At 31.5% G+C, this 25,602-nt stretch overlaps 2 protein-coding genes across 3 annotated transcripts; one reads left to right on the top strand and one right to left on the bottom strand.

Annotated features, from left to right (window-relative positions):
* Window positions 1-891: 891 nt before the first annotated feature.
* LOC132752200 (U-reduvitoxin-Pr21-like) lies at window positions 892-3,564 on the top strand. Its single transcript, XM_060742507.1, has 4 exons — window positions 892-980; window positions 1,478-1,544; window positions 2,754-2,873; window positions 3,234-3,564. Exons 2-4 carry the CDS (start codon window positions 1,484-1,486, stop codon window positions 3,353-3,355), a joined length of 303 nt encoding a protein of 100 aa, XP_060598490.1. The 5' UTR covers window positions 892-980; window positions 1,478-1,483; the 3' UTR covers window positions 3,356-3,564.
* Window positions 3,565-6,436: 2,872 nt separating this feature from the next.
* LOC132752199 (uncharacterized) lies at window positions 6,437-23,971 on the bottom strand. 2 transcript variants are annotated; one of them, XM_060742504.1, is made up of 8 exons: window positions 23,454-23,967; window positions 16,144-16,223; window positions 15,709-15,815; window positions 15,207-15,282; window positions 13,286-13,350; window positions 11,703-12,344; window positions 9,357-9,450; window positions 6,437-8,764 (listed from the first exon to the last, which is right to left on the bottom strand). In XM_060742504.1, the coding sequence occupies exons 1-8, from the start codon at window positions 23,744-23,746 to the stop codon at window positions 8,550-8,552; spliced, it is 1,572 nt and encodes a 523-aa protein (XP_060598487.1). In that variant the 5' UTR covers window positions 23,747-23,967; the 3' UTR covers window positions 6,437-8,549. The 2 variants fall into 2 exon arrangements, with proteins under 2 accessions (XP_060598487.1, XP_060598488.1); XM_060742505.1 differs by lacking the exons at window positions 6,437-8,764; window positions 9,357-9,450 and adding an exon at window positions 10,753-11,038 and having other exon boundaries at window positions 11,668-12,344; window positions 23,454-23,971.
* Between the last annotated feature and the right edge of the window lie 1,631 nt (window positions 23,972-25,602).

Below are 25,602 nucleotides of genomic sequence, written 5' to 3'. Positions count from 1 at the left end.
TTTTTCACTATATACCATATAGAAATTTTGTGAACGCAACTCCTCTTAAACCGGATGGCAGAATTTGCTTAAACTTCCAGGGATGAACAACCTTAATATGTAGATGGTAGTAAAGGAAGAAATTTTTGCTGCGACCAAACTTAACAGAATTATGGCCCTTTGTTGATTTTTTCACTATATAATATGTAGAAATTTTGTGAACGCAACTCCTCTTAAACCAGATGGTAGATTTTGCTTAAACTTCCAGGGATGAACAACCTTAATGTGTAGATGGCAGTTAAGAAAGGAATTTTTGCTGCAACCAAATTTAACAGAATTATGGCCCTTTGTTGATTTTTTCACTATATACCATATATATGTTGTCAGTGGGGGCATCCGTGTCCTTTGGACACAGTTCTAGTTGATAGAGTGTTTACATGATCGTATCACGTTGGGGACAGGATCTGACCCCCGAGGGTCTGTGAATGGGGCTATTAATTTGTAATTGATGAAATGAACAAGACAACACTTCTGACTAAAATAGCATGTTCTTTATCATGATCTGGTGTGCACTTATAAAGGTGAGTGACTTTGCTTGTAAAATGTTAAAATGTATACATCAATTTCTGGAAATTTTGAATGCCGGTCATGACATGTCAAAAGTTTATCTTTTATTTTTTATAATTTGTATATGTTTGTTTTTGTCAAATGGTCATATAAATATATAAAGGTAAACATGACCACTGTTACTTTAATTTTGGTATGTATATGAATTTACGGGCAGCCATCTGGTTCCATTTCTAAATTAGTTTGATATTAAATACAGACGTTTCATAAATCAGAATAACATGTTGCTATGACAAATGTGATTTTTTAGGGTTATGGCAAGTCATGGATTGCTGAAGGATATAATCAACACATGTTTAATATGCATGTATATATAGATTTAGCACTGGGCTCACGCAAGTCATTCAGTGTTACCTGAACAGTCAAGGAAAAATGTAAGTTTTTTGTTATTGTTTTTTATTGTTGTTTTTTGTTGTTGTTGTTTCTTTTTTTCATCAATGAAATACTGTATACATTCTATATATAGATTCAATTATTGAATATTTAACATTAAGATTAAACATATTTACAAGGTTAGCTATTTTCGTGTTTGAAATTCTCGTGAATTTTGTCAAACTTCATTAAAATATTTCATATAATGTGGGCTTATCACCTCTTCATGCTTTTAAAACTCGTCTACTTGTATCATTTATCTATCTATTAAACATTTCCGATATCGCCGTAAATTAAAATTAAAATATTGAAGTTTATCATTATTTTAAATATTATCATCATCATCATCGTCGTCGTAACCTAACCGCACGTCAAACGTTAAAATAAACATAAATGTTCAATATGAAAATATATTTCTATTGTATGGTCTTTCAGTTATTTTTGAAATTGAAATTGTATCATTACATGTTTTAGAAAATTGTATTTTACCTTTTTACAGATCAAGATGAGACAGTTTGTTATATGCGCCCTGGTTCTTGTTTTGACCATTGCATACGTACAGTCAGGTAAGATCCCTGGGCGGTCTCAGTTTACATTCTGCACAAAATTCAAGTGAAAAGCCGAGATAAAGACATAAATAATATGTCACAAAAATTCTGATATACCAGTTCAGTATAACATCATTTTGTCTGTAGAAAAGGGACCTCAATAACAGTTTAAATTAATCACAATTTCTGCGGATGGTTTTCCACAATTACCGGAAATTTAAGATTTTTTATATAACGATGTATTTATGATGGCTTATTTACGTCATGTCGTATTTTCGATTTTCGTCACGAAAATGTGAAAACACTAAGCTACAGTTTGTTCTATCTTGAAACGCTTTTCCGCATTTTCGCAGTCTCAATGCGAAAATGCGAAACGACGGCGCAATAACGCGAAGATATCCTACGACCAATCAAATAAATGTTCTTGTTTTTGCATTACATAATTATGCCGTGTCTTTGCTTAAAAAATCACCATATGTTTATAAGACAGGAGTGAAGATCATGAACGCTTCATTTAATTATGAATTTATTATGTAATAATCGTTGTTATAGAATAACTGTATGATGTCGTGTCGTTATGACTATTGTGATTTTTATCTTTTACAGCCGTATTTTATTTCCTTTAAATTTTGGACCTTTAAATTAAATTTACGGGTGTTGATTAACATATAACGATTCTGCAATGACCCAAGTCAACAACAAAAACAACATTTGTTGGTGCCGTGTCAGAAGTTCCCTTGTCTGTATGCAATTAAAACAGTTTTTTTTATTTAACACCAATAAAAGAACAAAATTTGATTTTGCGGTTAATCATACCGTTTTTTTTTCAATCAAAAATATAGTTTTTAATATAATGTAAAATTTAAAACTGAAGACAGATATTTTTTCCCCTTTTGAATAATTGTTATCGTCTTAATACACTTATTCCAACCATACATACATTTGCGCTCCTTACAGTAGCGACAGGGAAAATGAAGATATTTATGTATGTCTAAGCAGAGACACAGATAGAATTTATCTTTTTACATGACATTTATCAGATATGCTGATATTTTTTGGCAATAACACTACGATGATTGTCAAACCTAACGGAAGCCTTTAAATATCGTACGAGAGTGTCTTTTATAAAATGGTACCTGCACTATACATGCATTTTGATGCACATTACGTAATGAGCATCACTTTATAGACCTATGCTATTGACATGGTTTGACTGTATTTCAACAGTATGTGTCCACAATGGTATCAAATACAAGGAAGGTGAGAGATATCTAGATGACTGCAACAGATGTAAATGTGGAAAAGGTGGAAAAGGGTTGTGTACCAGAAAAGGATGTCCACCTAAAGGTTTGCATATTTTTTTAAAAAACAACAGTCTTTTTATAAGAAAAAAAAAACAAAAACAAACAAACAAACGTTCGAATGTACAAGTACATACGGTGACATTTTTACATCAATCTAACACTAATTATATGTTTCCGACAGCTGCTTTTTTTAATCTAACAGCTTCAAGTTTTGTTTTCAATTTACTGTTATTATTCTGCAGTTCGGGCTTCAGCAGCGCCTATTTTCGTTCTAGATTGACCGGCGCTTTCACAACCTTTATATAACTGAACATGGCTTAATATGTCAGGCTTAATATTTACGAAAAACAAAAATGGAATTTTTATTTAATTTTATCTTTGACAATCAATTTGATCATTGTAGTATGCACGTACAACGGGAAGAAATACGGGGCCGGGGAACAGTTTATGGACTCGGACAACTGTAACGGGTGCACGTGCTCTGCCGATGGGACCGTTGGCTGTACCGAGATGGCGTGTATTTAACAACGTCGTATAAAACACCAATATGATCGAAAACACCAGTACCAACAAGAATTACATGTAGTTAATGTTTTCACAGGGGTGTGATCATTTGATACCGCTTTGTACATACATGTACATGAATGTTGTTTCACTGTAAAATAAACATCAAAAAAGACAAATAAACAACATGTATCAAATTAAAGAATACTTTAATAAAAATTAAAAAAAAACTATTCTGACGTTTTATTTTATAATTCGGTGGAAAGGCTTTCAATAAAGTTAAACAAGAGCTGTCCGTAAGACAGCGCGCTCGACTTTTTTATTGCTTGCCAATAAAAAAAGTTTTTGCAGTAAAAGGCAATACAAGAATCTCTGTATTTTTAAAGTGAACAATGGCCATGAGCATTAAGATATTTAGTGAAGAATTATTTTACTGAATTGTGTGATACCCTTGAACACTGCAGGTTCAGTGGATAGGAATGAATTTTTTTAGATTTTTTAAGTTTTTTAGTGCTTGCCTATAATACAAAACATTGACAGTTAAGGGCCATAATTCAAATAAAATCTTTGACAGAATTACCTTCTCCTGGACATGTTTGGGAATCATGATTGTAAACAAGTATTCCAACTTTCAAATTAATATCTCAAACAGTTCAGTCAAAAAGTGGACTGGTACTAAAAACTTAACCAAGATTCTAAGTCGATAAAAGGCCTTAATTTTTCAAAACAAATCCTTGACAGAGTTACCTTCTCTTGCGTACAGATGGGGGTAATGATGTGAAATAGCATTAAAAGTTTCAAAGCAATATATCTCAAAGGGTTAAGGCAATAAGTGGATTTTACCCATATTCAATGTATTTTCTAAGTCAAAAAGGGGCATAATTCTGTCAAAAACCTTGACAGAGTTATGTCCTCTTGTCTGTTGATGAAGGTCGTGATGGTAAACAAGTATGGTCAGTTTCAAAGCAATACCTCCAATGGTTTTGAAATAAAGTGAGGTGTACAAAAAAACTTAACCAAGCTCAATACACTTTCTAAGTCAAAAAAGGGCCATAATTCTGTCAAAAAACCTTGACAGAGTTATGTACTCTTGTCTGTAAGATGGAGGTTATGATGGTGAACAAGTATGGTAAGTTTCAAAGCCATACTTGTAATACTTCTGAAATAAAGTGGGGTGGTACGAAAAACTTAACCAAGGTGTGACGCCAACGCCGACGCCGACGCCGGGGCGAGTAGGATAGCTCCCCTTTTCATAGAAAAGTCGAGCTAAAAATGTAATTAAGGTGTTAAGTGCTGTTTCTTATTTGTATTGTAAAAGTAAATATGGGAGACTGGGCAAAACGTATCACGGGGCCAAATGCAATAACATGCAATGTGTCCCAAAAAGTCACTCCCAATTATGTCACATGTACAGTATCGACAACAATAATCAGAAAATAATAATAGCGATTTTAAGTCATGTTCCTGTTTTAAGTATTACGTTTATTCAAAACAACTGTTTTTCATGCTATAAAGTATATAGTAAATTTTAAAAATTCTGTAAAAATATCTATAAGAAATCATAATATAAGGTTCGTATGATAAGGTTTATATTGAAAAATTATACGTGTGTGATAATTTAAACTAGTACTATTGACCCCGGTTTTTTTTATTTGATAGGGAAAATGAGCAGATTCCTTAAAAATACTGACTTGAGAGTAATGTTCCCACACCCGGTAAAATATTAACCTCCATGTTTTAGATCTATTATCAACTGACAACATATAGTTTTATTAATATTATTGTTTCTGCGGCCATTGTCACTACTATCAAGCATGTTATACATGTATATTAAGAAGATGAGTGTTCTAAAATTACTACTTTCAATTAACTATTTCCCTTTAGTACAATATATGGCTTATCCAAGGTTATATTTAGTTTATACAAATTTATTTTAGTTCGAATTTGTTGGAAGCTATAGGCTTATTAAAGCACTATCGAAACGGTTCCTGGAACCAACCAGCGCTAAGCAATGAATGTAAAGTTTCTTGCTCAAGGAAACAAAGGCTTGCCCCACGCGGTCAGCAATTATTTTTCCGTCGGCCATGCCGCCACTCTTTATGGTGGATTATACTTGGCTAGGGAACAAGCATTAACGTGTTGACTTACTTTAACCATAACTTTCTCGGACCGAAAGTGATTAGCTTTTGCCACATAAAAAGAGCCAGGCTACCTGGCCCGCAGCCCGATGTAGTCTGACCAGGCACAATGCTGCTAGGAGCTCAAGAAATGAAATCCCTTAAACGCCGAGTAGACTGTGATGAATTCAAAGTAGTACAAATTCATTATACAATTCAAGCACTTCAAGGGTTAAATGAACTTGTCCAGCTTCCATTTTCTTTCTTTTGAAATTGTCCTTTATCTTTTTTTTCATTTGAAGTTGGTAAGCGAACAATAAGTCTGGCCAAGCTGTACAAATAATTATAATAGCTGGATTTGCAAAGGCTAATAAGTTTTGCTTCCAGCATGGTAAGTATTAAGATGTGCTTAACTTAGCATTTACTATACTATTGTTTTTAAGTGTAAGTGGCAAACCATGCTCTACTACCGATTTGTTTTTTGCTATATCATGTAGCAATTTCATTATCAAACTTATAATATTTGTAAAATAAATATACAAGAGGGTTAAGGTCGCTCCACCAGAATATCATTATTTAAGTTTGATAATGTATTGATTGTGCTCCACTTTCATGTTGAAAGCCGTCCGGTTAGCTCAATAGGTAGAGCGTTGGACTGTGAATCGGGCGCAGGTCATTTTCGTTGCGATTGATCATAAACTCTTTTCTATGGTCATTTGCACTGTACCTCTGCTCTGGTATGTACAGAAGTTATCAGTTCCATGCGAAAGTGAAAGCAACTAGTACTGGTAAACTGCTTGACAGCCTGCCAACACCACCACTTTTATGTTGATATTGCTAATAATCTGACATTTACGGATTCAAGTTGGTCCTTGTGTTTTTTTAAATAAATGGCCAAAGGTCATATTAAAAGGTCAAGGACAACTTTAAAAACTTTTTCTGTGTCCAAAAACAAACATAACTACTAAAACAGCATGATTTTTCTTTGTATATTTTTATTATTTTCTATATCGGTAAATGAACAGCTGAGATTTCCTTTATATCACAATAACATCATTAAATGATTTAGTAACAATAAGTGAGTTGTTTTAAAAACAGAGCATAATAAGGCACAGTTAAACATTTAAAAGATGTAAAAAAAATCTAACCATGTGTTATCTTAATGCTATTATTAATAGATCAATGTAAATAACTATTTCTGCTTTCAATTTCAGTTGATACATTGCTATTTAAAGGGAAATTAAAAATTGAGAAGTCAATGCCAATGCGACGACACAGTACATGCATGTGACACATACTAATGACATAAACAAGACAATTTCACTGTTTATGATGTAAGTGATTAATTATTTATAATATACTGCTAGAATTGTGAAAAAGTACATAAACTATCCGAGACAAATTCTTTAAAGTTACATATCTGTCATCAAGATTTTGTTTTTTCTAAACCTCTTCAGAGAGTTCTTTCAGGCATATTGGCAGATTGAGAAAAAAAATGTCACTGACAAATGTCTGTCCGTTTTTCAAACGAAACAAAAGTTGAAAACTGACAGCTAAATGAATGTTGTTGATATTTCCAATTAAATTATTTCATTTCTCTATTTTAATAGCTTACACAGTGCTTATTTTATCTTTATTTTTACCAGAATCTAATGAAAAGTATAATGATATTTGAAGTGTTAAATATCCTATCTTCTATGGTATGTATATCAACAAGTATTCAGTCCTAATGTCATAAAATATTCAATACCATACATCATATTGTATATCATTTCACTAATTAAATGCAAATAAAAATTATCAATAAAAATGATAAAAAGGTATCTTAACAAAGTATCAGATCATGTTACCTGAATTAAATAAGAAAACTGAAACAACATACAAACTTCCAAACTAATTTTCTACTTTCAAACACATCCATTCTAAGGAAGGAAAAATGCTGCCACTATTGAAAAATGATTTCTTCTTCAAATTAAAATGGTAAAGATCTGAAGATATAAGGCACTTTGACAAAATCTAGCATTTCTATCACATCTGTTAAAGAATAATCACACCAGTTCCTGAATCTTTCTGAGAAATTCTTATTCTACAACTACCTTAAATATGTAAAGTACAATTGCTATTACTTGAAACATGTTAAAAATATTTTTGTACTTAATAACTGAAATGAATTCATTATTCTTAATTTTAGCTCTAAAATCAAATTAGAGAATCCCATAATTGTAAAGCTGAATTCATTCACATATAAACAGCAAAAAATGAAATTCTAAGTGAACACACAAATCTTCTTAACAAGCAGTATTACTAAAGAACAAAAAGCCCCTAGGTAACATGGATGCAAAAATAACAAAACAAAGTAAAAGCTTAAAATAATAATGAAATTTTACACATTAATAGGGCAGTAAACAATGTACAATAGATACAATTATATAATATATTCATTTAGTAATAAATATTTATATATATCTTAATATAAAATAATTGTCTAGAAATATAAGACAAAATTAACAAGTGTACACTTTACATATTAGTATTTGATCAATAACAAATTAATATAAATATACCAATATAAAATATAAATGGTACATGTCTTTTTAATATACTGTTTAAACAATAAAGCAAAACAAAAAAATACAACTTTTTTTGAATACACATTTGCTTAGCAACATTTTCAACATCAAAACATTTTTTTCTAACCCAACTGATTGCTTATGAAGCAAAATTTGAAACACAAAACAATGAACAGTTGATATTTGTTATCTACTTTAAGTTGAAACATCAAAGTTTATAGTGTCTAGTCAACAATTCATATAACCATTACTACGGGTATTAATTTCAAAGTTAAATGCAATTAAAAAATCATTTCTTAATACTGATTTCAATTAAACAAAAGTTTCTTCTAAAACAAAAAATGCTTGCAAAATGCTGTAAAACAACTTTAAAAAGTGCTAATAATGGAACGTTTAATGTGCACAGAATCGCAAAAGAATGAATTGTATCATAGAATGCATTCATAAAATTATTAATGTCAATTTTGCAAACTGTACTATAATATCTTCCAATTTAGATACTGAAATATATAAGACTAGAATCTAGACTTAGTCAATCCTATGATGTGGGAAAGATGGAGGATATTCTGGGTGAATTAGAAAATCTCCTCTGGGATATTTGTTTATAAATTTGGCTCTTCGTACATTGTCAACATCTTGTTGGCGACGCTGAAGTAACGTGGCTGGGTTTCCTAGACTACCAAGAGGTTGAATTGTACTTGGTGGATATCCGCCATACAGTATACGTCTAACTGCTTCAGACTCTATAATAACAATGATGGCGTAGTGAGATTTATACTTTTATGTTTGAACAATTAAATTATTATAATATATATTACCATTTATTTTTAAAAATAAATACATTTATGGATGTGACATATTTATATATTGTATTCAAGAAATAAAGTGGTGTTAGCCTACAGTCCGGTATAGTAATAGCCAACAGGTGTTGTTGGCGGTTATTGCAAACAAAATGTCAAACCACACAATTGTTTGCAATATGTGGCATCTTGATGGTTAACCAACATTTGTTTTTTTTTTCATACATGCATAATTATAGTTTCTGATTTTTTTGGACATTATTGCATAATTGCATTTATGATAATTGCATTCATTTGATATGTTACTTTGTTGTACATTTTGTATGTTTTCCCTGTTGACATTTGAATAGTATTAAATGACAATTTCACTATATTGTGTCTTCATTTTTATCTGAAATCAAACTTTGAAAAACAAGCAATCGACATAAAAACGTACATACAGCAAATACAGTATAATTGTTCATAGATATTCTAATGAATGTGTCAAGAAAGACATATCAATAAAAAGTCATAATTATAATGAGCAACAATTTACCTGTAGCACCTGCATGTTTCATCCACCTGTGACTTGAAGGGATTGCAGTATGTGGTCTTGGTGTAGCATCAGCTACTGGGGGAGGCACTGGAGACTGTAAAATAAAATATGATTTTAAATATAAGTAACTATAATACATATGAGCCGCACCATGACAAAACCAACGTTATGCTTTTGCGACCATCATGGAAACAGACCAGCCTGCGCATCCGCGCAGTCTGATCAGGATCCATGCTGTTCGCTTACAAACCCTATTACAAGTAGAAAAATTGATAGAGAACAGCATGGATCCTGATCAGTCTGCGCGGTTGGCAGGCTGGTCTGGATCCATGCTGGTCGCAAACGCATTACGTTGGTTTTTTCATGGCGTGGCTCAATTATGTCACAACTAAATAAACCCTTAAACTGCTTAATATCTTAAATTAACTTGTCCGTCTTTCATTCCGGACAAAACAATTCATTTTTTATGTAACATTTTAAAATAACTGACTGAATAGCATACAGTGCAGACCATAATCAAAAGGCACAGATCTTGGTCTGCCTTGGATTCATTGATATATTCAGTTAACAGGCTAAAAGTTAAGACCTAGCAATGTCATTTAAGTTCAAACGGTCACCATACAAATTACCAATATGTGAAATATAAGTGAAAAATTAAATCTGAAAATTAATATAAATATATGTTTTTAGTATTGACAATACATGTACAAAGGTATTTCCAGATAAATATAACACTTATGAAACACTGCAATATTAATGCAATAAACTAATTTTTATTATCTGTTCTTAAATGGTTTATAATAATATATAATAATGCAAGAAATAAGACTAATTTATGTAGAGCAGATGAGAATTTCAAATACCTTTGAAATATATGAGCCGCGTCACGACAAAAGCAACATAGTGGTTTTGCGACCAGCATGGATCCAGACCAGCCTGCGCATCCGTAATAGAGTTGGTAAGCGAACAGCATGGATCCCTATCAGACTGCGGATGCGCAGGCTGGTCTGGATCCATACTGGTCGCAAACGCACTATAATGGTTTTGTCATGGCGTGGCTCATATGACAAAAAAATATCAACAAGAAATGTGATACAATTTGCTTTAAAGCTAAGAAAAGACCAGAAATCTTAAATGAAATCATCAAACAGGAAAGGATAATCTTTAAAAAATGTTGTATACATTATTCCTGTCTACTCCTCAAATGACAGATCTAGTTAAGAAATTAAAATAAAGAAAAAAGAACAGAGAGATAGTTCAGGTATGACAGATTGAGTTGGGGGCATGTTTTAAGGAAATTCTGATAGAGACGGTTGAAAGAAAATTATCGCGGATGCGCAGGCTGGTCTGGATCCATGCTGGTCGCAAACACACTGTGTTGGTTTTGTCATGACGCGGCTCATAATATCATTCTATACATGAAAATACATTTCAAGAATGGTATTCTAACCTACAAAATTTTAGCTAAATTGCAAATTGCACAGGAATAAAGCCTTTACATCCTACGTAACAGGAGAATATATAAATCAAAATCAAATTAAACCCAAAATAATGTAACAATAACAAATGAAAACAAGTCAGAAATTCATTAATGATCTCGTAGACATTGGATGATTGTTAAATTTGCTGACCTGAAAATTATGACTGTGAGTCTTAAAGGCACTTCACTAATGTCCAGAAGCCTATATATACAAAATTTGAACTTTTCTTGTAGTTTACTGAATAGGCTTAATTAAGCAAATAACTTAAAAGAAATCCAAAACAACACCTTAACTGATAGCAACCTTACTATTAATAATTATACTGTATGAAAATGTATGATGATAGAGATAAAGTAAAATATAATGATTTGAAAGTGTTCACCCTTTAAAAAGTATTAAAACAAAAATTTCATAAGCTGAGTATCTGAATACATAATGGAAATTAATTCTAACAAATAGAAAATTAAATGAAATATTCAAAATATAAATTCTCATATCAATATAGTAGGAGGAAAAACTGAAGATTCAAATATTGTTTGAAATTAATGCAGTTTTAAATAAATGACAGAGAACATATAGACATAAAATCTACAAAACTAGCTCAGACATTTATAATGGCCTATGTTACAAAACTAAAGACAGAAGACCAGTCTCAAACCTCAGCATCTGATTGGTCAACTTCACTTACTGTATTAAAATCAACCAATGTGATTATTCAGTTTTCAGACTGGTTTCTGATATCTATTCTACAGCTATGAATCCATAAATAACAAATTAAAAAGAAAGATGGGTACATAAAAAAAATCATCAGAACTAACAACTAAACTAACATGGGATTGATCCATCTAGCCACAAGATGTATCACCTGAGAGTTCAACACCATGCTGCTATTATCAGGTTGGGGACTACTCTGGTCACTGTCTTCCTTACTTCTCTCACTTGTTGTTTTGCTCTTTACTTCACTTTCATTACCCCGATATTTATTAACATATGCAGAATTTGGTCTGAATATTTGTACAGGACTCTTGAATGAAACTTTTTGCTGTGCGGTGAGAGTGTCATTATTTTTGTTATCTCCACGGTATACTTTGTTGTTTATATGGCAGATGATTTTGTCTATCTCAGATTTATCTAAAGTTTTTACACCCTTCTTTACAGATGTTGAAACTTTTAAAGGGAATGTTGACTTCTTTTTTTGTAGTATTCCATTTGTATGGCATTTCTTATCAGATGTTTGCCCTGTTCTTTGCAGTGCTTCAACATCATCATCCTTTGTTTGGGTTCTTTCTCCAATATTAGCTGATGCAAATCTTTGTGCAAGAGTGTTCAGAAATTTCTGATTTCCGTGTCCAGGTTGAACATTTATATCAGGTTTTGATGCAGTTTTCTGGTGCTCTATATGATCAGCTTTGCTTTGGTTGTTGGCTTTTATGTTAATATCCTCAACATTATTCTCAACATTAGCATGCTCCTCAACTTTCACTCCTTCAATTGGAACTTTTGAACTCTTTTAAAATCATAAAAAAATATATACATGTCATTACATCATGTATAAAACAATCATTATATCACCCAGAAATTCTATACATATCTATATTAGAAAATCTGGTTCCAGATGTAATAAAAGTTGCAACAAAATAAAAAAGTGATGATGAAATCTAATACAAGTATATCAATATAAACCAACAAAATATTGTTTATTATGATCTGAAAATAAGGCAAACACACAAATATTATGTTTACATGGTAAAATGTAGAAATACAATGTACAGGGAAAATGTTTGCCACTTTTACTTACCTGCTTTTAAAACATATTAGAAGTAATTTCTTAATCTATACTGTTTTAAAAATACCAAAGCCGTTTTCAAGTCTCCATTAAATGTGAACATAAATGTGTAAGTTATTTCCAATACATGTACATGCAGTTACATTATTGACTGATAATACTAATATAAACAAAGAACATATTAAAATTACAAATGTCAATGAGTTAGTGATATTTGAAAATTAAAATAATTGCTTAAATGATAGGATCATGATAAAATATATAATGTATCAAGAAAATTTATTACCTGTTCAAAGTAAGATAAATATATCAATCAGTTCAATGGATGTGCACAAGCTAAATTTGTATCCAATTTTTCTAAATCTTAGTAACTTAGTAACTTTAACAAAACAGCACTACTTTATTAATCTCTACATAATTCTTAATTAGCTACAAATGCACAGTGATTATTTTAATGGAATCATTATAAGTTATATGAGCTCAATGTCATATTTCCCTATCACCAGGGCATATATTATTGTAAAATATTATTGTAATTTATACCTTACCATTTTGTGATTTTAAAAAATAATGTAAACTATAAAAAATCTGAACAGGAGCCCTCTCATTTTTGCTAAAAAAAGTATTACTTGTTTAATTAACTCAATTAAGAAGCCACTTACCCTGGAAATGTTAAAAAGTTCTTTATCTTTGTAGTCTCTTATTGCATTGACAACCTCATGCTGATCTATATAAATTATAACAAAAACAGTTAATTAACTGTGAACAAACATCAAATAACATCCTATAATAGCTGTATAAACAAGGCCATATTAGTTTAAAGAAACAAAATAAAAGCTTTCAGAGTGTATATTTATATTTCATGGATATATGCATTCTAAAGCTTATTGTCCTTACTTTTGAGATTGCAACTTTTCTAAAATATTGGATACCTATATATAAGGTATAGTTAATGAAGATTTCAACAAATTTATAGTTTTCTAGTGTTTCTTATGTAAAACAGTTCAAGTGTTTTTAGTAAACTAGAAATGTGTCGTTACTGACCATGGATGCCCCCGCATGCAACCAAAATTTCTGATGTTGTAATATTAATTCCAAATTTGTTTGCACAAACTTTTTTTTTTCATTTTAAGTTCAAAGCCCTTAAAATTATTCTGTGTAAACACAAACCATTTTTATACAAAGTTCAAGGCACTGAAACAATTTAGTGTTAACCTTTTGTAAATTGTATAGTGCATATTTGACGAACACTCAAAATAATGATGACATTTCCAAAAAAGTAATTGAGTGCTGAAAATGAAAATTCAAAATTTGTTTCCAACATTCAAGAGAGATAACTTTGTCCAAAATCATTGAGCCATGACCAAATTCAAACATAAACTGCTTATTCCTAAGATGTATCTATATGTCAAATTTGAGTTGAATGTGTACAACCACTGGGGAGATAATGAACAGAAACTAAAAATTTCTGATTTTTTTTCAAAGTTTAAGGGGCATAACTCTGCCAAAAATCATCAAACCATAACCAGATTCAAACCTGATCTGCCCATTCATTTGACATATTCATATGTCAAATTTGTGTTGAATATGTAATACCGTTGGGGAGATAATGAACGATATCTGAAAATTTCATATTATTTACAAAGTGGAAGGGGCATAACTCTGCCAAAAATCATCGAACCATGACCAAATTGGAACTTGACCTGCACATTCCTTTGATGTATCCATATATTAAATTTGAGTTGAATGTGTACCACTGTTGGGAGATAATGAACAGAAACTGAAAATTTCATACTATTTTCAAAGTGAAAGGAGCATACAGTAACTGTGCCAAAAATCATCGAACCATGACCAAATTTGAACTTGACCTGCGCTTTCCTTTGACATATCCATATGTCAATATCCATATGTCAAATTTGAGTTGAATGTGAAATACTGTTGGGGAGATAATGAATGGAAACTGAAAATTTCATATTAAGGGGCATAATTCTGCCAAAAATCATTGAACCATGACCAAATTCGAACTTGACCTGTGCATTCCTTTGACATATCTATAATTATGTCAAATTTGAGTTGAATGTGAAATACCGTTGCAAAGATAATGAATGGAAACTGAAAATTTCATATTAAGGGGCATAATTCTGTCAAAAATCATTGAACCATGACCAAATTCGAACTTGACCTGCGCATTCCTTTGACATATCCATATGTCAATATCCATATGTCAAATTTGAGTTGAATGTGAAATACCGTTGGGGAGATAATGAATGGGAACTGATGATGATGGAATGACGGAAGGACGGAACATGATAACACTATATGCCCCAGCCATTTTATGGCGGGGGCATAATAATCCTGAACACTCAACCTCTGTTTAAATTAAGCCTTTTTGAAAACATATTCAAATGAGTGAACAAATTTAACAACTTTCTTCCTTTTGCTCAGTATTTACAAAGACAGCAATTTAAAAGTACAAAATGTACTGTTACAATTTATCACTTTTTAGTATACTGGTATGACTCCAAAACTGCTGAAAAATGTACTTTTATTCTTACATAGAAAATAGAAGTCTACAGTACTTACGATCCTCATCAGCTACTTTAAGCCAAGCTTGAGCACCCCATGCTTCTACTGGTCCTACTGCGTCAGTAAGTTGTGCCTAAAATAAAATTAACTATAAAATTAATGAGAGAGGCTGAGGTGTGGTGTATTTATATTTATTTATTCATAATAACTATCTATAACTTATCTTCAGAAAAATATTCTTAAGTTATCTGTATGTTTTTTTATTGTACTAAGTGAACCATTTTACAATGGTCTTTCAACATTAATTTTGTTCAAAGCATGGCTGTATAAGTTTAACATTAAATCAAACCATCTTAAATGAAACACTGACTTGCATTTAATACTGCCATATAATCAAATGAAGTATTTAGCAAAATTTCAGGTTTCCATTTTGACTGTTTTAAAGTAATATGAGTGTTGAGCCAACTTTAAGGCTTCCATTTGACAGTTTTAGTGTAATGAGTGTTGAGCAAACTTTTAGGTTTCTGTTTGACTGTTTTTTTGAAGAAAAATGTCTTACCCAGGGTTCAGTGTATTGATCAACAGCTGGTGTTCTGGGTCTTGCTACATATTTCTCCCTCTGGTGTCTTCTTAACTGACGCTCTTCATCAGAAAATGTGTCATCAACTACAATATTTACACATCTTTTTCTTAAGTATTCACTGACTATGGACATTGAACAAAAGTTATATACATACATACCTTTTTTTAATCATATATACTAAAATGCATGCTGTTTGATACATTTATCAACCATTATAAAATATGGCTTTATAATATGCTCATTTTCATTAACATATTAAAATATTTTTCAAAGTAACTTAATGAAAATAAATTTAGTAAACATAAAATGATAGTTTAAATGTTGCTTTCTGTAAGACAGGGAAAGACACATTTATCTATCTAAAGAGAAATTTCACAGCATTATTCTTCTAAGAATTATGATTATACTAACTTTTGTAAACAGGTTTGCCCATGGTAGTATCAGGATTGTGGTACCCTGGTACATAATGTAACCTATTGATCAGGAACACACTGTAAAATACAAGTACATAGTTGAGGAATTACTTGTACACAATTACATGTACTTACATTGAAAATATGCTACATAAATGTCAGCAAATAATGTGCTATTTGGTCATAATTTTGATAGTCCAAAAGTGAATTTTATATTTTGATCCTCAAAGAAAGTGTCATTCTTAACCTTCAACATGTTGAATTTGTGTAAAAACTTTGTCCAGCTTTGAATTTAGAACATTCCATTCAAAGTTTAAGGCATTTCAATATCAAAATACAAAAAAACAACAACAAGAAACTTAGCTATCTCAGATAACACAGAAATGCAGACTAGACTGGCCTGGCTCTACACTGGTGACAGAGGCTTGTGTCTTCAGGTATAAACAGGTTATTGTAAATGTCATTAGAGCCTGACTGGCATTTAATAGACTGTTAAACATGGAATTAGGCAATCTAGTTGGCTAAAATTTCTCTACTTAAAAAAGTCCATTGTAGTGTGCTTGCAGCACAATACAAAAAACAAATCCAAAATTGTATGTTTTTATCAAAAAGTGCCTTAAAAAAATTAAAAAGATAATAAGATGAACAACGCAAATTCTGAAAATTGTAATAATAAATTTACAATGTACATGCAAAAAAAAACAACAATATAACAAAACAAATTAAATCTATACTGAAAAACACACTTATACATGTATAATGATATTATTTAGTTTAATAAGAAAGTTAAGAAATATTCAAATTAAAACATGGTACTCATTCCTCACACCACACTATATTTATCTAATAATAATCTAAAGAAGGATAAATGTTAAAAGAAAATAATTATAATTATTATTTGATCAATAAACTTATAAGACATTAAAACACAATTAATAAGTATTTACAACTGAAATTTTAAGCCTGTCTAAAGTCTGAGTCCAATATCAAATAATTTCCCTCAATATCAATATATGAAATATTATGTAATAGTAATATAGCATTAGCTGTACAATAAAGGACATTGATAGAAATATAGTGTGCAATAAATATCAAAAACAATATTAATATAGCAAAGACTGAAATATGAATTTTTAGAAAACTTAATAAAATACAAGCAATGGTGCTGGTATATTCTAACTAACTTATTGCACACAATTATGTGCCAGACTTCAATCACATCAAACTATCTACATATGAGCCCCGTCATGACAAAACCAACATAATGGGTTTGTGACCAGCATGGATCCAGACCAGCCTGCGCATCTGCGCAGTCTGATCAGGATCCATGCTGTTCGCTTACAAATCCTATAACAAGTAGAGAAACTGATAGCGAACAGCATGGATCCTGATCAGACTGCACACATGCGCAGGCTGGTCTGGATCCATGGTGGTCGCAAACCTATTATGTTGGTCTTGTCATGACGCGGCTCAATTATATATCTTTAATACCCTCACAATAAATTATATAGTTATACATCTACTTACAGCATCCAGAGACATTTAATAGTCTCTTCAGCATCTGTTAACTAACTTACCGTAATGCAAAACACAAACATAATTATACCAGTCTAGATAAATTATTCCCTTATAACGCCTTGCTGAATTTACCCCTAAACATTACATTTTAAAAGGGCTGAGATTGCAGTTTAGGAGATTACTGTACAATAGTTTTGCGGTGTATTGCAAAAGTTTATAATTAAAGTCAAATGTACTCATCTCCTACAATGATGTGTTACAAGGCTGATAGGGTTTCTACACTGGTGACATCATACAGTCATTTAGATTGTTGCTTGCATCCAAAAATACATTAAAGGAAATTGACATCTGTTTGCATTCCATTGCCAAGATTCTTTTTTATTTTACATTTTTCTCACCATTTTACATTCAGAATGGTACATGCATATTGTTATTTTCAATTTTTGAAACAGCATGTCTCCAGATGCGCCTAAAGTATGTCAATAAAATCAAACTTGAGACACTTATTGATTGTCTACCAGCTTATATTTACCGTATATAAAATACAGAAAAAAAATCAAAGGTTGCATTCTTGTATGTTTTATCTTAAAGAAATATTATTGTATCAATAAATAATATCATTGCATATCGAACCAGGTTGCTTATACATTTCATCTAAATTCAATACAACTGATATTACATTAATTGCTTGTTGTGAAATACATCAGTTGTATAATATGTTTATACATCTCAGTTCAATATCTATTCACATGGATGCATTAATTGGTTTTATGAAAAAATTCTATTCACAGCATACTGTGTTATATTGTTGATGTATTTTTCAATCACTTGTTTCACATTATATCAAAAATTGATCTAAAATGTTTCTGTTTATTATAGTTTAAAGTGTTGATCAAGCCATAAAAATAAGATATAAAGTAAACAAAGTGTTGAGGTTGTCACAATAGCAAACAAATGACATGAATAAAATCCTAAACCTATATAGATATTTCGTTTTAGAAGATTTGAATAAAACTTAATAGATTATACAAGTATCAAGAATTTCATATTATTTTATATACAATTTTTTGTATAAAAATGTACAATAATTATTAATGTGACCACTTGGTTGACTTGTTATTCTGCTTAAACATTATATCAATATTTAGATATTATGATTAAGTTAATATAAGGCCAGTAAAACAAACAGAACATGTTTTGTTATAATATTTTCTCACATGGTCACACTTGGATATAAAGTTAATATTAAAGTAATTAATATTTAATGTATTAAAGCTATTGATTATGAACCAACATCAATTTATATTTTTTGAAAATTTATTTCCCTTTAAATTGCATGTCCTATCCGATAAATCTGACATTAGCAACAATATATATATAGATGTAAAAATCAAAGTATAGGAACTTCTAGTCCAGACAATTAATGTATAATAAAATTTATACATATAACCAAAAAAACATTTAATTAATTGGGTTAGAATTAATTTCTAACCAAATTAATTAAATGTTTTTTGGTTAGGTGGTATACTTTTTAATATGTATTTTTTTTTTTTTTTTGGTCACATAACTCCAAAATATTACAATCCAAATTGTGTAAAAGACCGCATTTTTTTTCAAGCTGACTACATGTTTCTTTGTGACTACATAAATAACCATTTTGTTTTATATATATATGGGTTCCTTTAAATGGCTGCTTTTATATATCTAACATGTATAAAACGATAAAAAGAAGCAAATTCTCAATTATATTATAGACAAAAACTGTTTTCGTCATAATATTAAAATTATCCTGTTGGAAGCAGGTACAATATATGGAATAAAACTGTTTTTCAATTCTTGAATCCCCTAATGACATAAAAGTTTGTAAATTGTTAAACATATAATACTCAGACACAATTACACCTTCAACTTCTAGAAAAATTTTGAGGCTGTGCAAACAATAAATATGTCAAAAAATGTGAAACAACATTGTTACCTTCATACCTGCCTAATATTTCATATGTTTCTTGCATATATTCTGGTAATAAAATAAGACTGGTATATTAAGTGTTGATCTTATAAAAGACTGAATGCATACAAATTGACATTTTGAAAGGATTAATAAATAAGTGTATAATAATCATCTAACTTTACTTGAAGTCTCTAATATTCCATTCAAGAAATGTTTTATACAGTAATTATTAGACAACCTGTGTTAATTGAAACATAACTACCAAACACTGGAGGAAAAGCAGGGACTTTGACTTTTGGATATTCAGAGCCTTAACCGGTGAAGGCTCAGCAATGTAAGGACAGTCAAAATGTGCAGTCCTCACTACAACCAGCTCCTGCTATTAACCTTTTCCCTTATATAAGCGTGTTTCGACAACCATCCCCCTCAGTGCTTTAAGGATTGAGGCCATGCGTGTACATTTGATTGGTGCATTTTAAACAATGACTCTAGAAAGAAATTATGATACAAATGAAGACTGCATTTAGATAATCAAATTATTGACTATAATGGATCAGCAATCAAAATTAAATTGGCAGTCAGCGCAGTTATATTCTGTTATGACATCCCAATTTTACTGTGCGATAAAATGAAACATGTGCCCTTAACACTACTGAATGAAAGCTATGACCTCCATGTTATGTGTATGTGGCACCTTACATGATACTTCGAGTGGTGTAACTTACTTTAAGTTATAGCATAGTCTAGACTGACTTTCCACTACAAGTACAACTGGATTTTGCTAAGAAATACCAGCAACTGGAGAGCAGTTTGTTATTAAAAGTGAATGTTGTTACAATAAAAGTAAAAGTACAGTATTCACAGTAAAATATTATTAAAGCAGAGATAGATTAACAGGGTGACCTGATAGCCAGTCCCTCAGAAAATATTCTGAGGCTCGATTTTGATTTGACCATTATAAGAAGAAGGGGTTACAGTAGCTAGTACATGTACTTGGTTCAAAATGGGGGAATGTTATAATTTACATTTCTGGTGAGGATATTTAGGCAGCTTCTGTTTCCTGCAAATCCAAGTACTACAGGAATATTGTACAACTAAGAAGCCTATAATGATTGTATTGTTGTGATTTCCATTCAAGAGTTACTGAGCACACAGCATTTTAGTAACACTACTCATGTAATTATAGTCTGAAATTAAATAACAGTCTGTTGACCTTTGACCTTTTTGATATTATCAGACATGTGTTTTTGCAAGGGATGCAACTGCAATTTGCAAGTTCACGTACAGTACGCTCAGTGCGGCTTTTGCAAAACCCGCGTGACCCCGCGGATGAGGTTTACCGCGGACGAAAATTTGCTCAGATATTGTCCGCGTGACCCCGCGGACAGAAAATTTTCACCACCGCGGACATAAATCATCGACTGAAACCGTCTCCCCCGCGGAACGCAGCGGTAAATTGCGGAGGAACGCGGCGGTCAAACACCGGTCAACGCGGTGGAAACCTTAAATTTTTAAAAATTAATTACTGTATTTAAACATCAGTATATGTACGTACTGTAACATGTACTGTACATATAACTATATGTAAAATTTGTTTTTTTGTTTTCTTTTTTGTTGTAATAAAAGTACATGTACAAATGCAGTGTATTTCTTGTTCTTCTTCTTGTTTTTGTGTTGGGTAATGTATAATATGTATTCGACATCAAGATAAATCATTGTCGTCGCAACTTCATGGTAGTGAGAAACTTGAAGTCAAATAATGAAAGATTCGGCATATGACATTTATGAAAAAGATACTACAACAATTTATATGCCAGCTTTTGTTTCTAATATTTAAAAACTTTGAAAACGTAACCCTCAACAATTTATTCAGGCATTATTCCAGGACGTCTCTTTCAATTATCAGATGCGTTTTACTGTTTCTGTTTATTTGCATGTTGATCATAAAGTCTTATATTTTATTTGGAACATTAAAAGAAAGCGTTTATTTCACCAAAATATACATTAAATGATATTCTCGATTTATCTAATTACAGGTGTGAGCGTAATGTATATGTTTTGAAGTTTGTATCAACTGTTGAAGTTTATTTTCATTTTTGTTTTAGAAGTTTGTTTGTTTTTTGTTCTTTTTTATTTTTTTATAGATTTTTTTTTGCTGAATTTTGTTAAGCTTGACGTTATACTTTTTGTTATTTTATTATGAACAGAATGCATGTACATACATGTATATAAGGCAAACAAGCACATGGCAGTTATTTTCTAAGAACTTCCATCGATCAATTTTCAAGTTAAAAATATTTCATTTTATTTTTATCTTAATATATTATTGTTCATAGAAATAATAGTATTTGTAGACAACAAGTAGTTTTAAGTACATACAATTGAACGTAATTGTCTTTGCTTTCTTGTATTTATTATATTAAGTTTTCATTGAAATTAATTCTGAGGATAATAATGTAATTTTATAATTTGTAAAAAGCAGCCTAATTATTATTGTTTTAATGGGTTTCAAATTCCGTTCAAAAAATTTAACGTATAATAACATTTAAGGAGAAGATTGTGGTCAATTTTCAAGACATTGTGTAAAAAAGATGATGTTAAAAAATAATAAAACGTCTATTATTTTTTGGAGGTTAATATATACTGACCAACTGACTATGGCGTTCCCCCGCGGGAAATGGGTGAATGATTTTATAGACGAATGAAGAACGATCGTCAGAATTTTGTCCGCGGTGGAAACAACTGAACACCGGGGATCGCGCGGGAAATTAGGCTTTCATCGCGGACGAACCCCCGCGTTTGTCCGCGATAAAAAAAATTGTCCGCAGTGGTATCGCGGAAAAAGCAAAACCCGCGGTGAGCGTACTGTTGCTTCAGCTAGGATGGAGATTAGAACATGTTTTCATATTGAAGTATGTTCTTCACAACCTAAGATACTGTACTGGCATGCGAGCAGTTCCCGTACAAAAATCATAGTTACTTAAACATTATTTTTTATTACGATCACTCACCAAAATTTAAATGTAACACATCAATATTCGGCTCGTAACACAAATCATGGAAATTCCATCATGTTCTAAACATAGAATAACCCTTACTTATGAGGCCTCAAATGGGGTACCGAAATTATCCATTATTTTGTATGAAGAGAAGTAGTTCCCGTACATAAAATCTAACCCATTGTAATTATATAATTTTATTATATTGGACCTATTTTTCATTTACAATTGTTGAACAGACCATTATCTAAGAGATAAATAGATGTAATTCAGGAAATAGAGCGTAGACTAAACGCGGGTATCTATTACCCGGTACCGTTACCCCAATGCATTCACATGCAATAGTATGCTTGTATGCATGATATTTTACGCATCAAAGCCATAAAATTATTTTATATAGTAATATTGGCCAAAATTCTGATAATTAAACAAGTTTTCATCACATTGCCTACTTATCTGTAAACAGGTGGTATTAGTGGAAAACCCTTTAACAAGCCTCATGTGTAAGTATTTTTGCGCATGCGCGCAAGGACGGAATCCCCCAGAGAAAACAAGGTCACGTTTTGACGACGCACAGGTGAAAGCGATTTAAAATGAGACTTTTTATACGTACTACCGAACTGACACTTAGATTTTGTCTTGTTTATGTACCTGCTTAATTTGAAATGATTTTTTGAAGAATGCAAGTAAAAATCAAGCGTTTAAATGAAAAATACGGGTACTGCTTCTGTACGGGAACTGCTCGCATGCCAGTACAATGATATGTAAGAGATCAAGATATTTGTTCCCTTGATCTATTTACCTTAAATCAAAGCAATGAAACAGATGACATGTACTCACGGTTTAGGATGTGGTTTATGACGCCTCAGTGGTTCAGTTGGAATCGACTCTATTGGTTCGTCAAGTTGGTCACCAGCATGAAACGTGTTATATGTTGTCGGTTCATAACGGGGGCGTAGCCACATGTTTCTTGCATTTTGTCTTATGTGGTCTAAAGTTCTTGGATCCATATCAGGAACATGTTTGGCAGTTAATTCATGTAACTTTTTATTGTCCATCGGATATGCCGATTGCGCTCTCCTTAAACGCGTAACTGGGTTGCCATAACCCGGTAAAATATGTCCAGTCGCCATGATTATTATTGTACGCAATAGCTTGCGTTCTTTATTAGGTTCAAAAGTGAAATTTTCAGTTACATTATATCATTAATTAATTTCTTATCAAAATGTTGTTTACCCGGGCAACGGAAGTGCACGCAGGTGCTTTATTAATCGGTATAAATTACTTCAATAGCCTATATTAGCTACATAAAATTGTTACAGATTATAAGAATCTTACACTGGCTGCCCGAGGGCTAATGTTTACGGCGGTATCGAGGCTCTGTCGGGTTTCCGCTAAACAGTTACCCGAGAGCTAAATATTCCGGTATGTACCGACAGTCAGTGTTTGATTCTCTTTCTTGCATATTACATATCAATTATTTTCAAAACAGGGAATTACGAAAACTGATATTCTCATTACGCACTAATTTCTTATAGTAGCGTATGACTTTACAACTTCATTCATAACGGTAAAATGACGTCATCATATTCATAAAAGGCGCGCGGCAATGACGTCATTTAAAACACGCAACTTGGCTTACATGGGTGTGTAAGGCAGGATTTTCTTGCATATCAGACTGGCGTTTCCGTGAGTTTTACCCATGCCAGAAATTTCATCTGGCATGGGGGGGTGCCAGATGAGTCGCGTGCCAAACAGCAACGTCATTTTAGCGCACTTTTTGAATGAGCCGCATTAAAATGACGTCGTTTTAGAAGAGAAATATGTACTTAGGATGACGTCATTTCGCCGTTGTTTTTTAAGTTGTAAGTTCATACACTTTTTTAAGGAAATAATTATGACTGAAATGACTTTAATTTCCATGAACATGTATCATATTGAGGTTAACCATTTTAAATATGAAATAATATTGCAGAATATGCAAGAAAAAATGTCTCACATATGATAGATATTATTATTCTAGCACCGGTGTAAACAGTAGATAATCCTGTCTGACAAGCAAGAATATAAGAATATTACACTGGCTGCCGGTACAGAAAAAAATATGTAAATATCATAAGTATTATATTAGTTATATCAGTGGGGCTTTCCTATACTGTATTATATCCGGATCAAAATGAAATGTAATATATAAAAGAAATCCCACAATATGACACTTATGATATACCATCGTCCTGAAAACTATCATTTAGTCTTTTCAATTCATATCAATTATATTTAACCAATTCAACATGTTTGGGTATGCGTTTCATTTTACCAGGGCCAACAACTTGAGTCAGAGCCGAACGAGATGTCAATTTTTGATTGATTTTTTGATTAAATTATTATACATGATTATGATGCACGATAATTACATTAAATACATGGAAACATTATCGTAACAATTGAGCGATGCAAAAAAAAAAAATATTTTGAATAAACTCAACTCTATCTGCATGTCTACTGGACTTTTAGCAGTCTCGTCACACACAAAAAAACCTGTCACTAACAAGAAAACACCTAGAATTATATATGACTCAAGGAAGCGAATTGAGAAAGTATAAAAATTGATGAAACGTAAATGATTATCTATGCTTTTTAAAAGACAATTATGTTTTAGAAGTACCTTATAAAAATCTATGGACTCTAATGAGTCAACATTTAAGCATAACCATATTAATAAACCCCAAAAACAAACAAATTTCAACGAAAACATTAAAAGGGAAGGCCGATGTTCTAAGTTTGTCAAGAAATATCTAACATATGATAAGGAAAAAACATAGACACTGTAACAAGGCTAAAATTGGAAACCTTTTACCTTAAATCAGTAATCAGATTGTATGAGTATTGAATCCCTGAAACATAATGAACGTATAGCCGAAAGTGCATATAACAAACCTGAAATGCCCTTTAAACAAATCTGCTCGGTATTTTGTTATGAATACCTCAA

The sequence above is a fragment of the Ruditapes philippinarum genome, unplaced genomic scaffold (assembly GCF_026571515.1).
Source record: "Ruditapes philippinarum isolate M1 unplaced genomic scaffold, ASM2657151v2 ctg7681_1_1_1_1, whole genome shotgun sequence".
Lineage (NCBI taxonomy): Eukaryota > Metazoa > Mollusca > Bivalvia > Venerida > Veneridae > Ruditapes > Ruditapes philippinarum.
Note: the sequence above shows the minus strand (reverse complement) of the source record. Positions and strands in the feature narration are given on the sequence as shown.